The sequence below is a fragment of the Thalassophryne amazonica genome, chromosome 5, assembly GCF_902500255.1.
Source record: "Thalassophryne amazonica chromosome 5, fThaAma1.1, whole genome shotgun sequence".
In the NCBI taxonomy this organism is placed as follows: domain Eukaryota; kingdom Metazoa; phylum Chordata; class Actinopteri; order Batrachoidiformes; family Batrachoididae; genus Thalassophryne; species Thalassophryne amazonica.
In genome coordinates, this window is record NC_047107.1 from 20,173,746 (window position 1) to 20,190,075 (window position 16,330).

The following is a 16,330-nucleotide window of genomic DNA, read 5'->3' on the forward strand; positions in this document are numbered from 1 at the left end:
AATAAAGCCATAAAATTTATATTAATATTTTTTTTAAGTTAGTGGTTTTAAATGACGAAATAAACAGAGCATGGAAACAAATTTTGACAGAAATCTGTTTCCAAACTGAGGTTTTGCAGGACAGAGATGGCACGGAGGGCGCCATCTTGGAAGTACTAATGTTACAATGTCAAAATAAAGGTTTTGAAAATTAATCCCCAAAATTTTTTTTGTCAAGGATGCACATCATTGTGCCATGTGCAAGCCATATCCGAAAGCCGAGGTTGATCTGATAAACAGTCAGAGAGATATGCGAGCCATATAACCACCCACCCACACTCAGACATTTCTTGCTTTATAGATAGGATTCATTATGCATTGATTGCACATGATGATAATCTGTCCAAATGACATAGTTTTCTTATGTTGTAAATATTTCAAGATGCCCTCATTCCATAAAAACCAAAGACATCTGTAGGATTAAAGTGAAAACACATATTACCCACTGTCTGCACTGACTACATCCAATTATTCATTTTTGTGGAGCATGATGTGTCACAGCATAGCATTTTTTTTAACATTTTCAAAAATTCCGTTTGTCTTAGCATACATTATTAACAATCAAAGTCAATATTACACAGAATCAGTGCTTTCCAAATGCAAAGTGAAGAAGCAGGTTCCATATTTTTCATTTCAACCTGCAGCTGTCTTCAGTCCCTGCTTGTTCCTGTGGTGTTTTGCTGTCAGCTTTGCCTTCAGCAAGTGAAGTGAATGTCAGCTCTGGTGATTCACTTGGTTGTTGCACAACATTCTTTTTTGCCTTAAAAGAAAAAGTAAACCTTGCATTGCTTTTGCTTTATGCTTCATTCTCCAGCTGACTGGAAAAGCACTGTCCAGTAGGGGTTCAGGGTTACCTATGTAAACAACTCTACAGGGTACTTTATAATATTACTTGTAGAGCCTGACCGATATGGATTTATATATATATATATATATATATATATATATATATATATATATATATATATATATATATATATATATATATATATATATATATACTCAACAAAAATATAAACGCAACACTTTTGGTTTTGCTCCCATTTTGTATGAGATGAACTCAAAGATCTAAAACCTTTTCCACATACACAATATCACCATTTCCCTCAAATATTGTTCACAAACCAGTTGAAATCTGTGATAGTGAGCACTTCTCCTTTGCTGAGATAATCCATCCCACCTCACAGGTGTGCCATACCAAGATGCTGATTAGACACCATGATTAGTGCACAGGTGTGCCTTAGACTGCCCACAATAAAAGGCCACTCTGAAAGGTGCAGTTTTGTTTTATTGGGGGGGATACCAGTCAGTATCTGGTGTGACCACCATTTGCCTCATGCAGTGCAACACATCTCCTTCGCATCATCCGTGAAGAGAACACCTCTTCAGTGTGCCTAACGCCAGCGAATGTGAGCATTTGCCCACTCAAGTCGGTTATGACGACGAACTGGAGTAAGGTCGAGACCCCGATGAGGATGACGAGCATGCAGATGAGCTTCCCTGAGACGGTTTCTGACAGTTTGTGCAGATATTCTTTGGTTATGCAAACCGATTGTTTCAGCAGCTGTCCGAGTGGCTGGTCTCAGACGATCTTGGAGGTGAACATGCTGGATGTGGAGGTCCTGGGCTGGTGTGGTTACACGTGGTCTGCGGTTGTGAGGCTGGTTGGATGTACTGCCAAATTCTCTGAAACAACTTTGGAGACGGCTTATGGTAGAGACATGAACATTCAATACACAAGCAACAGCTCTGGTTGACATTCCTGCTGTCAGCATGCCAACTGCACGCTCCCTCAAATCTTGCGACATCTGTGGCATTGTGCTGTGTGATAAAACTGCACCTTTCAGAGTGGCCTTTTATTGTGGGCAGTCTAAGGCACACCTGTGCACTAATCATGGTGTCTAATCAGCATCTTGGTATGGCACACCTGTGAGGTGGGATGGATTATCTCAGCAAAGGAGAAGTGCTCACTATCACAGATTTCAACTGGTTTGTGAACAATATTTGAGGGAAATGGTGATATTGTGTATGTGGAAAAGGTTTTAGATCTTTGAGTTCATCTCATACAAAATGGGAGCAAAACCAAAAGTGTTGCGTTTATATTTTTGTTGAGTGTATATATATATATATATATATATATATATATATATATATATATATTCTATTTCTACCTCATTTTCTTATTTTATTCTATTGCTACAAGTATTATTATTGCTTATCCTTGCACACTCTGTTTGATGCACATTTTCCTCCACTCGCACCCATCTTGTGTGTTAAGAGCTGACGTAACGTGAATTTCTCCACTGTGAGTCTTATCTTATATTCACGATATATGCATAAAAAGTGGCAGTGACTCCTACGTTCTTATATAATATTTCATTATCAAACCCTCACATGACAAAGTAATTTAATGCAATGAAATTGAGTCCACAGCAGAATTACATTTTAGAACAGCTTTTCCTGTTTAACTGTCAACAATTCCTGCTATATCCATCTTAACATGATGTTATACAACGTAGTAAGAGTAACCAGCAGTTGCTGTATGCAACAAAGCCCCGAAGCTGTGATGCTTCATCTCTGGTACAAGCTGGAAAACACCCCTGGTCAGGGACTTGGAATGCACCCTTTGTCAGGCTTTTTCCCCACTGCTTGGGGAAGAAGCCTCACATTCATAACAGCAGCGTCATTTCTGAGCGTCAGCAGTAGTGCACCGATTGTCACCTAATTTCTGCTTTAATCTGCACTCCAGTCATCATGTTTCTCACTGACAGATATCTGAAGATTTTGTACAACAATCATTTCCACATAAATTTAGCATTATTTCATAATAAAAGATGGGGGACCGATCAGAGCGTCACAGCAGCACATCTGTGTCTGACGTTCTGCTGCTGCGCCTACGTTATTTCAGAGTGTCAGTAGCAATTCACTGATTATCTCCTCATTTCTGCTTAAAACTGCCTTGTTTCTGCTTAAAACTGACTTTAGAATGATTTAAAGTGGTTTTACTTTGTCATCTGATGGTTAATAATCACATTATTCCATTTGATCGCTTTGGGTATAGAGTTAGTCTCAGATGTGCTGCTATGGTCCGAAATGATGCATACACAGTGAAGGCAGGGCGGACCAATTTTTAGGGGGAACCGTTTGGTCGACAACACCAGAAGTGAGTTTTTACAAGATCTGTGGCTGTTGTGTGGGCCGCTGAAGAGGAGGTACTGCTGGCCCACCACCACCAGATGGCGCCCTGCTTGGAGTGCGGGCTCCAGGCACAAGAGGGCCTTGGAGCCGCTGGAGGTGACAGCTGTCATCAATCAACACCAGCTGTCACCCATCACCACCACTATAAAGACCGGACTGCAACTCCACCTCCTCGCCGAGAAATCGTCTACCATACAGGTAATTTTCTCTGCTGACTTAAACTTTGAGTATTAGTCTGATCTCTTTTTGCAGCCGTTTTCCTGTGGTGTGCCTTATCTGCAGAGTTGGCCTTTGGTGTGGACTGCGACGGCTTCGCCTCACACCCCACTCAGATAAGTGGTTAATTCAGGAGCTGCACGAGTGTGTGATTGGAGGTGGAGGTTCTCCCTCCTTAACTGAACACAGACTGTGGGATTACTGAGTGTGCGGACTCACACTCATCCAGAACTGTTTCTGTTTTCTGCCAGCAGTACCGGGTCTGACTGCTGAAGACAGTGGCCACCTGGGGCGCAGGGCTTGGCGGCTCCGGTGTTCTTCAGGTCCGTTGGTGGTGAGGCTTGTGTGGGTTCCGGCTTCTCTCTCACCGGACGTCTCCTATCTTCGAGCCTGCCACACGTCACCTTTTGTTGGATTGATATAACACATATTTGTATCTGTCTGTATCACGTTGTGCACCTTCACAACATTAAATTGTTACTTTTTGGCTATTCCATTGGCCCTTCATTAACGCCCCCTGTTGTGGGTCCGTGTCACGACACTTCCCCAACATGTGACATATGTATTCTGAATTGTAGCGGGAGTTCCATAGAGAAGAATGTGAAAAAAAAAAACAGATGACAGCAAAAAACTGTCCAGAGTTACTTTGTCCTTCTTTAACAATAAATAAATGGTAATAAAAATCTAATAATAAAATGCCTGTTAGACATTATAACTAGCATGTTGCTGTGGGGATCCACGGGTTCCAGATTGGGTAGTGTTTATAAAATAGGTAGCTGACATTTTTCAAGGGTGGTAATAAATTATGCAAAGATTCTATAATGATTTTAACTGAAAGTGCAGGAAACTAAAATCCGAAACTTTTGTGAATATTTGTATTTTTTATTTGGCACATTTAGTTGATGTCATATTTTACAACAGGTAAGGTTGAAAATTTTTTTTTTCTTTGTTCAGAGCTTGTCTGGTTACCAGGGACTGATTAATGGTGATATCAGTGTCCATTGTTCACTGTTGTTACCTAATATCCCTAATTTCTCCAAAAATATTTAATCCTATCAACTTTCCCTTTTCGCTGCGTTCATCCATGTCAGCTCTCCCCAGTCTCTCCGTGATCGAAGTTACACACGTTCACACAGAGGCCGCTTTGCTTTTAATATATAGATGATGATTTGCCGCCCCCTGCTGGAATGGCATGTGAGTCCAGAATTTAATTATCAATGTCCATTGTTCACTGTTGTTACCTAATGTACCTAATTCCTCCAAAAATATTAGTCCTGTCAACTTTTCATTTTCATGGCGTTCATCCTTGACTCAAAGTATATAAGTATACCAAACGGCAAATGTCAGCTCTCCCCTATTTCTCAATGATCGAAGTTACACACACACATACACAGAGGCCACTTTGCTTTTAATATCCTTGATAGATAGTGGTACAAGTGGTGCAAGAAGATAAGTGTACTGTGAAAGTTAATAACATTGTCCATTATGACAAAGGAGGGAACTGGGATGTGGGTTATTAAGAAGTTTTATGGCTTGTGGAAAAGCTGTTGGCCATTCTGCTTGTTCTTGCTTGGATGGATCTGAACCTTGTCCCCGATGGTAACAATTGAAACAAGTGGTGAGTGGGGTTTGAAGAGTCACTGAGGACTCTTCACAGAGTGAGCATTTCAGGGAGTGGGAGGTGTGTGTGTGTGTGTGTGTGTGTGTGTGTGTGTGTGTGTGTGTGTGTGTGTGTGTGTGTGTGTGTGTGTGTGTGTGTGTGTGTGTGTGTGTGTGTGTGTGTGTGTGGGGTGGGTGGGGGGTGTTGATATCTGGCAATACAGCCCCATTAATTTTTCCCGTTATTTTGATTAACTGTCCCAAGGTGAATCATATCAATACACAGTAGGTCAGTAACACTATCAGTGGCACAGTGATAAAAATTTTGGCGAGTATCCTACTGGGTGTGACTGTTGGAAAGTATGTGGAAATGCGAGTTAGTGACCAAACATGTGAATGAGTGACAAATTCATAGTTGTTGTCTTACTGAAGTGGTACAAATGACACGTTTCGCACAAGAGTGCTCAATTGGTATTATCGTGATATTGTCCATGTGAATGCTGTGGACATTCCCCCCAACAGTATCCAGTCACAGGACTGTAAATAGTAATAAAATAAAATAATAATAAATACATTTTAAAAACTGTGAACAGGGCACTCACCCACTTGTAGAATAATTTTCCGCACACTGAACAAAAATATAAACGCTATACCTTTTTTGCTCCCATTTTTCATGAGCTGAATTCAAAGATCTAAAACATTTTTCTATATACACAAAAGACCTGTTTCTCTCAAATATTGTTCACAAATCTCTAAATCTGTGTTAGTGAGCACTTCTCTGCCCAGATAATCCATCTCACCTCATAGCTGTGGCATATCAATATTTTGATTAGACAGCATGATTACTTCACAGGTGTGCCTTAGGCTGGCCACAATAAAAGACCACTCTGAAATGTGCAGTTTTGCTTTATTTGGGGGGTTCTGGGTGGGTCAGAAAACCAGTCAGTATCTGATGTAACCACCATTTACCTCACGCAGTGCAGCACATCTCCTTTGGATAGAGTTGATCAGCAACCAGATGCCATCGAATGTGAGCATTTGCCAACTCAAGTGATTTATGACAATAAACTGCAGTCAGGTCGAGACCCCAATGAGGACAACAAGAATGCAAATGAGGTTCCCTGAGATGGTTTCTGACCGTTTGTGCGGAAATTCTTTGCTTCTGCAAGCCAATTGTTGCAGCAGCTGAACAGGTAATGGTCTCAGACGATCTTGGAGGTGAACATGTTGGATCAATAGGTCTTGGGCTGGTGTGGTTATATGTGGTCTGCGGTTGTGAGGCCAGTTGGATGTACTGCCAAATTCTCTGAAATGCCTTTGGAGATGGTTTATGGTAAAGAAATTAACATTCAGTTAATGGGCAACAGCTCTAGTGGACATTCCTGCAGTCAGCATGACAATTGCATGCTCCCTCCCTGGAAAATGTGGCATTGTGCTGTGTGATATAGCTGAACATTTTAGAGTGGCCTTTTATTGTGGCCAGCCTAAGGCACACCTGCGCAATAATGATGCTGTTGAACCAGCATGCTGATATGCCACACCTGTGATGTGGGATTACCTCGGCAAAGGAGAAGTGCTCACTTACACAGATTTAGACAGATTTGTGAGATATTTGAAAGAAACAGCTTTTGTGTATATAGAAAACATTTTAGAAGTTTGAGTTCCACACACGAAAAATGGGAGCAAAAACAAAAGTGTTGCTTTTATATTTTTGTCCAGTGTATATAATGTCCAGCAGTCCACGTGATCAAAGAGGCCCTGGATGGTGCCATCATGTACAATGGCACACAAGCACCAGCCACATGATAAAATATATAATGTCCAGCAGCCCATGTGTTCTCCCCGTGTCTGCGTGGATTTCCTCTGGGCACTCTGGTTTCCCCTCACAATCAAAAACATGCTTAATTTCGGGTCTTCTCCTTTCTCTGCTCCTGACCAAGGCAGCGTCTACATCTGGAGTTGGTCCCCGGGCACCAGACTGTGACTGCCCACTGCTCCTAGTGGTTGGATTGTGTATAACTGTAATTAGGATGGGTTAAATGCAGAGGACAAATTTCATTGTATGTAAGTAAGTCCCTTCGGCTGCTCCCTTGTTTGCACTCGGGGTCGCCACAGCAAATCCAAGTTGGATCTGCATGTTGAATTGGCACAGGTTTTACGCCGGATACCCTTCCTGACGCAACTCCACATTACATGGAGAAATGTGGCAGGGGTGGGATTTGAACCCGGAGCCTTCTGAACTGAAACCAAGCGCATTAACCACTTGGCCACTGTACTACATATGTGCAATGACAATAAAGGCTTTATTCTATTCTTTTCTATTCTAATCTATTGTATTCTATTCTATTCTAATCTATTTTATTCTATTCTATGGAAAGAGGTGCTGGCTGGCGCCATCATGCACATACAGTGTCCTCCTCAGTTCTTGAGATTGGCCAGTATTTGTCCACTGCTGTGCTGAAGCCCACCTTTGTGAACACGAGCCGACTATGCAGGCCCATGGCTCATGGCCGCCATCATGAGACTTTTTCCCGTTGTGGTCCTAATTTGGGGGGGTGGGTGGAGTTTCAGCAGATCCTGGACATGTTTTGGCAACAGTTTATTTTTAACTTTATACATAATTTGTATTGTGATACCAAGCCCCAGAATTTTAAAATATGTAAACAGGCAAATAATGGATTCATTGGCTCACAATATGATTTCTTACAGATAATTGTTATAACTTTCTTTTGCAACAAAAATAATGGATTAGTATTAGTTTGATATGTTTTTCCCCAAACCTCAATACAATAGGTCATATATGGAGCGAGCAATGACTGATATAAAATCTTTAATGAGTGTTGGGAGATGAAATCTTGTGCTTTATGCAAAATTGTAATGGCTTTTGACATTTTAGATTTAACAAAATTAATATGTGTTTTCCAGTTCAGTTTATCATCAATAACAACACCAAGAAATTTAGTATCAGTTACAATTTCAGTTTCAATATCATTCATTCATTCATTCATCTTCTACCGCTTAGTCCAATTAAGGGTCACGGGGGCTGGAGCCTATCCCAGCAGTCATAGAGCGCGAGGCGGGGTACACCCAGGACAGGACGCCAGTCTGTCGCAGGGCCACAGATAGATAAACAAACACAGACACACCCACACACACACCTACGGACAATTTTTTTTAAAGATTCCAATCCACCTAACCCGCATGTCTTTGGATGTGGGAGGAAACTGGAGCACCCGGAGGAAACCCACGCAAACACAGGGAGAACATGCAAACTCCACACAGAAAGGCCACGGGAAGTGAGCCCACAACCTTCTCACTGTGAGGCAACACAGTGCTAACCACTAAGCCACCGTGCTGCCCAGTTTCAATATCATTTAATAATAAATTTCTGCAGAAATTCTTGGACTTGTTTCCAAATATGATACACTTTGTTTTACCAAAGTGGATGTTGTGTGGGCCGCTGAAGAGGAGGTACTGCTGGCCCACCACCACCAGATGGCGCCCTGCTTGGAGTGCGGGCTCCAAGCACGAGAGGGCGTCAGAGCTGCTGGGAGTGACAGCTGTCACTTATCAGCACCAGCTGTCACTCATCACCATCACTATAAAGGCCGGACTGCAACTCCACCTCCTCACCGAGAAATCAGCTGCCAATCGAGGTAACCTTCTCTGCGATTGATATTGTAACTAAACATTGTTCTGTGTGCAGCCGTGTTCCTGCGGGCTCTGTCTGAAGCTGGATTGGCAGATAGTGGGAGTGCGACGTTCTTCACCTCTCACTCCATCCAGGGAAGAGACTAACAGGAGCTGCACGGGTGAAATTGTTTCTGGAGGTGGAGGTTCTCCCTCCCGGAGGAATTAATCAAGGGACGATTACTGGGTGTGTCTTCACACACCCACCATTAACTGTTTCTGTTTCTGCCAGCAGTACCTGGTCTGACAGCTGGAGACGGTGGCCACCTGGGACTCGGGACTTGGCGGCTCCGGTGTTCTTCAGATCCGCTGGCGGTGGAGGCCGTGTGGGATCCGGCTCTTCTTTGGACAGACGACTTCTATCCTCGAGCCTGCCCACACGTCACTTTGTATACGATTGACTGTACTCCTCTATTGTTTTTGTCTGTATTCCGTTGTGCAATTCACAACATTAAATTGTTACTTTTTGGCTCATCCATTGTCCGTTCATTAACGCCCCCTGTTGTGGGTCCGTGTCACTACACCTTCCCAACAGTGGAGTGATAATTTGTTTGAATCAAACCATTGTTTAAATTTCTGGAGTTCCTTTTCCATCATGTCCAAGGTCTGTCCAAAATGATGGCCACTACAAAACACTGTCATATCATCAGCAAATAAAATACAACTGACAGACTTGGAAACTAAATATATGTCATTAATATATAAAAGAAACAACATCAGCCCCAGAACTGAACCCTGGGGCACCCCACAAGTAAACATCATGATTTCAGAGTTTGTTCCACCAATATGGACACACTGATATAAATAGCTAGCTATGCAATCAAATGCCAATCCCCTGATACCATACCTCTGTAATTTATCCAACAGCAAAGTATGATCCATAGCAGGGTATTCAACTAATTCCAGAAAGGGCCGAGAGGGTGTAGGTTTTCTTTGCAACCACCCACTCCACAAGGTGATTTCACTAATTAACATCAGTTAATCAGTGAAATCACCTGGTGGAGTGGGTGGTTTCAAAGAAAACCTGCACCCTCTCTGTCCTTTCTGGAACGAGTTGAATACCCCTGATCTATAGTATCAAATGCTTTAATAGTATCAAATCATTGTCATCAATCAAATAGTATCAAATCATTGCGACCAACAATATCAAATGCTTTCTGTAAATAAAAAAACCCTACAGTATATTGCTTATTTTCTGTTCAATAAAATCAATTACAGCCAGTGAAGTAGTGTGATTTTCTTTTTCTAAAACCTTATTGCTGTTCGCTAAGTATATGATGTTTAGTTATGAAATCATTTAACCTCTTTACAAATACCTTTTCTAAAAAATTTTAAAATTGTAAGAGTGAGATTGGCCTATAATTTGAAAATACATGTTTGTCACCAGATTTAAACAGCGGTATCACTTTAGCTAATTTCATTCTGAAAGGAAATTTCCCAGTCATTAGTGACAAATTACAAATATACTTGAAAGGTTTAACAATACAATCAATAATATTTTTAATCGGAAACATATCAAAATTATCGCTATCAGTTTATTTTTTCCCCTTGAGTTTATGAACAATGTCAATTATTTCATATTCATCAGTTCCTTTAATGAACACTGAATCCTGAACTTTTTTTTTCCGTAATCCAAAGAGCACGTTTTAGAAGATACAACTGAATTTGCTAAATTTTTACCCACATTAACAAAGTAATCATTAAAGTGATCTGGTATAGCTTTATTTCCCATAACAACTGTATCAGTATTTGTGTAAAAAAGACAGGATATTCCTTAGCAGTATTTTTCTTATTTATGATTTCATTTAAAAGCTTCCAAGTACCCTTAATGTTTGTTTGATAGTTTTCCAATAAATCACTATACTACTGCCTTTTACAAGATTGCATAATGTTAGTTTTTATATATCTTATATCTTTTCTCAGCATCAAATGTTCTTAGCTTTAAAAACTGCTTGTACAGAAAATGTTTCTTTTTACATGCATTTTGCAGTCCCTTAGGGCCCCTTCACACATGTAAAATCGCAGCTGCCTCCAACGCCCCGTACACCTGTTGCTACAACTATTTGCGCACACCAGCAGCTGAAAGGCAGAGTGTCCGCTGTGAGAGCTCATTCGATCCCTCTTGCGGTAGGTGTCGGCCAAATTTCAGCTGACACACATGAACATCGAACACTGCTCGCTTGGCACTTAGAAAATGTGTGACCATTCACACTATTAGCACGAAAACAGTCAGCAGACGATCACTTACGAGCTGGATGTGAAATTTGTCTGAGAGCCCCCACGAGTGTGGCTTTGCAAAAGGCAACACACCTGTGGTCTGCATGTGTATTGCACGTGTGCGTGTGTGTCACGCTTCCGCTCCCCCCCAACATATGTGGCATACGTGTGGTTCGCGCCCTGCCCCCCCCCCCCACACACACACACACACACCCCGCAACACATGGGCATGTGGCATGCCGGGGGTGGGGGAGCACACTTGCATAAAATGCTGATGTATATATATATATATATATATATATATATATATATATATATATATATATATATATATATATATATATATATATATATGCTACACAAACATGACCACATGGGATCCGGACAGGCAGGTCTGAGCGCACACAGCACAGTGAGGTGCCTGTCAGCTGCTGACCAGAGACTCACTGACAGCTCACATAACACAGACACAGTGACACATTGGTGTGTGAGCTGGACGGACAGGGGGTGTGTCTGCCGACAGAAGCTGCTGTGGAGATCTCTGGTTCTGGACATCCCAGCTGGAGAATATGCACCGTGTTTGGACGGACGTGAACTTACAACTGTCCACTGTGACGTGCATGTGTCTGCTTGCTGTGCTCATGTGGACATACATAACATATATGTTGCAACGGGCTGCAGAGAGTGAGCGCACATCGCACACATTGACAGGCTGGCCCAGGTGAAATGGACCGTCAGATCATAACACACAGTGGGCGATATCAGTGTTACGTCACTCACGTGAGCTCTGTTCCACATGATGCGGTGTCTGTCCTGCGGTGTGCCGTCCACAAGACGTGTGTCGGGCCGGACACATGCGCAGGTCCGGCTGGACATGCCACCAGCAGCACACTGCTTCATTCATGTCATTTCATGACTGTACATCTGTGACCATGGGTCATCTACAGAGGAACAGATTGATCATACTTGTATTGTCTGCTTGATAAGAGGGATTCAATAAAATGTGGTGGTTTTATTTTCTTAAATTCGTCCATGTCCTTCTTGATTTCAGGCATTTTTCCGCACCCTTTATAGGATAGTGATGGTAGCACAGTGGTAACATTTCTGGCTGGCAATTAAAGCTTTTGTAAATTGCAGGTTCGAACCCCATAGGGGCCATGTATTTTTATTTATTTATTTTTGCGCAGCAGCTGTGCATTGTGTTTACACATACTCCAGCTGCTTGCACTGTTTCCGCTGTTGTTTCTGCCGTGTTTGAAACCATTGCGGCGGCATCATTCACGCCTGCCCATCGGCTCAATGTTTTCGTGGTTTGCTCATACAAGCTATTTTGCCATGATTCACCCTGATTTGTTCGTATTTGTACTATGTGTGAAGGGGCCCTTAGTGATCCAAGGCTTATCAACATTTTGCTTATTTCCAACTTTTATGTTTTTTTTCATATGAATGGGAAATAATTAAAGTGAATGATTCATAAGATTGATCAATGTCCTCAATATTAATGTCACTCCAGTTGTGATCCCTTAAATCCATTCTAAGCTTTTCCAAAGTTTCCTCTGTTATTTTCCTTTTGAAATTTGTCATTTCAGTATGGTCAATTTTATCAGCTAAAGAATTGAAAACTACTAAAACCGGCAAATGATCACTGATGTCACTAATAAGTAATCCCCCCTCTAAATTCCCCATGGTAACATTTGTCAGTATATTGTCAGTAAGTGTTGATGTGTTCACAGTTATCCTAGTTGGATGGGTAATCACTGGATACATCCCCATACAAAGTGCAGAATTTATAAATTCAGTTGTATGTTTTTGGCTATGAGAATTTAGGAAGTCTATGTTGAAGTGCCCACAAACAAATAAAAGCTTATTGTTTTTAATAATGTTGTAGATCTCAGTCAGCTTTTCCACATTTTTATTTTTTTTATGTTTGATCCTGGTGCTCTGTAAACACAGCTTGTAATTATATTTTTAGATCTTTCGCATTTAATTTCCACAGTAACACATTCATGCTCTGGAAGACTGATTCATCAATACAATGATAAAATAAGCTGTAACTGGTCCAAAAAAATACAAACTATACAATAAGTCTGAAGTAAATCACCTCAGTGAATTATGCAGCATATGGTTCAAATATTTAGAAGGCCACAAGGGTGTCTTCCTATCATGGAGGTAAATTAATTTGACTTAAGAAGGGGTTTGTGTCAGCCACGCAAGTCTTACCTTTTGTCTGATGTTTATTATCATATTGATGAGGAAAGCTATTGATCTTAGCAGTGTTAAGGTGTTAAATCAGCAATACGTGCCGTTGGCCACATCTGTCTGCTCAGATGTCTGGCATAGATAGTCTGTCCATTCTAAGGCCTTGAAGAACACTTTGCTTTTCATCTGAAAGATAAGCTGGAGCATGACTCAGTCTTCTGGGAAGCTGTAATAGAATATTAGAAGAAACTTAAATAAAGCTGAGAATATATTGTTCATCTTTTAACTACCCCCCATTTGTACAGGGTCGCCACAGCAGATCCAGTACAGATACATGCTGGAATTTTGCACAAGTTTTGCGCTAGATGCCTTTCCTGGTGCAACTACAGTTTGACCTGGAGCAACACACAGTCACCTGGTCTTCCATCTAAGAAGTGGGCAGGTTCTGCTCTGCTTAACTTCTGGGTTCTGATGGGCTCAGGCATACATAGAATAGTTTGGCTGTAAATGAAGCCGACAGTATACAATGACAATGAGGATTGTCTTCTGGCCTGCTGGATCTGCTTCCCGAAAGCCAATTTACACGGTCAGTTTATTGTCCACAAACCATTACTATCAATTCTCGGTTATGGGACAGCATTTCCTTTCTGCAGCGCCACTGTTTGATTTGAGTAATTCCTGTGCAGTGACTTGAGGCTGGAGCTCATAGCTCGTTGAGTTGCTGTGAACTGGCAGTTTGTGCCACTTTACACTTTCATTTTGTAGTTGTTTATTATGCATGTTAGCACTGTGCTAGCCACAGAGCAGCTTCACAGAAGAATGCTGAAAGCCATCATTTTAGAAAGGAAATGGGAAATTTTCGGCTACCGTGATTAAATCCTGGGCACCATGTTCTCACAGAGCTGAGGGGAAATATCAGGGTGGAATATTTTTGACATTCATTGTAGGAAATCATTGGGAAATGGTGAAACATTTTTGCCCTAAATATACAGTGGTTGTGTATTTGTGTGCTGGATGTTTTGGACTTTGCACCAGCAGCATCCATCTTGCTAATGACCAGTGGTGACATATTTCTGCCTCAGGAGAGAGCCAGGTGTATGGCAAAAATAGCAGCTGACTTTGAGCAAACATCTGGCCCTTTTTTCAGGAGAATACATGAGGAAATAGCAGTGAGGAGACTGTGAGATATCAAGTGTGAATTGAGCTCACTGTTCTTCAAATGTTCTCTTTCTGTCATTGCAGGATGGACGCATCGAGTTCTCCGAGTTCATTCAGGCACTGTCTGTGACTTCTCGAGGGACTCTGGATGAGAAGCTGAGATGTATGATGCACTCTCATCCCCCAGTTGTTGACTTTTAAATGACAGGTTTTACCACTGATTGTATTGCACATCAAAGAGGACTGGTGCAGTCTTAAGAGCACAACAAATAAATGATTATTTGACACAGGATGGCAATTGCTCCAGTGGAGCCCTGCAAAGATGCCAGCATTCCAATGTGGATTTCAGAATTTTCTGAATGATTCTTTTCCATTATGAGAAAGAATGCATTGTTTGGCAGTTATGCCTCATCTTGAAACAAAAAAAGAGGGGATATTACTGCAGAAATGTGCATGAGATTAGATCCTCTGCATCATATGATATTAATACATTTCCACTCTTGCTCATTCAGCTGTTAGGGCATTCTGAAGTGAAGGAGGCTGTTGTATGGCTGGGGGGCCTGGCTGCCTTTTTGTTTCTGTCTTTTGTTTTTCCTTCCAGGTGGCTTGCATTTGGGACTGAGTGGCTGTGTAGCTGAGTTTATCAGGACCTCACCCTGATCACCTGAGGCTGATCACCTGCGGCTCGTCAGGACTCACAGCTGTGGTGCATCTACATGGATTGGAACATGGTGGCATTTAAGACTGGAGTACACAGTGTGTATTTGCCAGAGACTCGACCTTGTGACCAGACGGGTGAGATCGTCGTCTCGAGAGCCATCTCATCATCAGTGGATGCAGAGAACGTCCAGGTTTGATGCATGGTCTGTGAAAGAGGAGGGGGTGAGGTCTCACGCTCGTCAGCACACTTCCTGAGGTACGTTAGATTTTGTGACTAACATTTATACAGTCAGTAAATATGGTGTCCCTCACACCTTATTATATTGAGCTGTATGTAGTCGTTTAATCAGCTTCCACTGCTGTGGAGTTTTGTGAACAGGGTGTTCCATGCCTGCAGGGTGGGAAGCTGATTAGTAATTAAGCCAGGAAGTGTTTGCTGTTTGTACACCTTTGAGCGGTCCCTCTGTGTGTTGAGTGTGGACTCACATGATGATTTCTTCTTTCACAGACTCGGTTTGTCGCGGCCACCTGGGGGGTGTTGGCGGGGTCCTTGGGTCCGAACTGGTTCTGGCTCCGGACCGTTTTGTGCTGCTGGGAGCACACCGCAAATCCGCCACGCCAGACCGCGCACTTTTATATTTATCACAGCACTGTTATGTTCATTAAATTCTGTTATCCTTTGTACAGTGCTCTGCTTATTTTATACTGGGTCCTTCAAACGCTGGTCGGTTCTCCGGGCTGCGTCCGACACATAACAGAGGCATTGCTTTTGTTCCCATCTCTAGTCCTATTCACAAGATCATTCAACTAGTAATGAACTGATTTTCAAATAAGATGGTGTGGTATGAGATATAACTCACAAGAATTTGGCAGAGCCAAAGGTTTTGTTTTTTTCTTTTTACTTGTTTTTTATGCCAACATAAAACATGTTACTTACAGAAATTTTAATGATATAATATATACATAGTTGTGCTCAAACGTTTACATACCCTGGCAGAATTTGTGATTTTTTTTTGGCCATGATTTCAGGAACCCTTAAATTTGTTCTGCAAGACATTAATGTCCAAGAAAAATGCCACAGTTGACCCTAATTCAGAGAACAAAAATTGTCGAGCTCTGTGAAATGCATCCTAAGGGCTGACTTGCATCTCTTTCCATACAAAATTGTCTCAGAGTGAACTAACTCCCCAGCAAATGGGAAGGAGACTTGAATTTGCTAGGTGTTTTTTTTCCGGAAAACTGGAGACGGATGATTTGTTTTTTGGGAAATTTCAGACAAGGAGGTTGCATTGATCTTGTGGTGTAAAAGATGGAGGGTTAAAACATCAAAAAGTAAAGACTGAACTAAAAACTG

The 16,330-nt window shown here is 41.7% G+C and overlaps 1 protein-coding gene across 1 annotated transcript in view; it reads left to right on the forward strand.

Annotated features, from left to right (window-relative positions):
- ncs1b (neuronal calcium sensor 1b) overlaps nt 1-16,330 on the forward strand; it is a 78,881-nt gene that overhangs the window by 53,045 nt on the left and 9,506 nt on the right. The window contains exon 5 of the mRNA XM_034169770.1: nt 14,401-14,479. Coding sequence (XP_034025661.1) covers nt 14,401-14,479 — 79 coding nt within the window. The remainder of the gene's footprint in view (nt 1-14,400; nt 14,480-16,330) is intronic.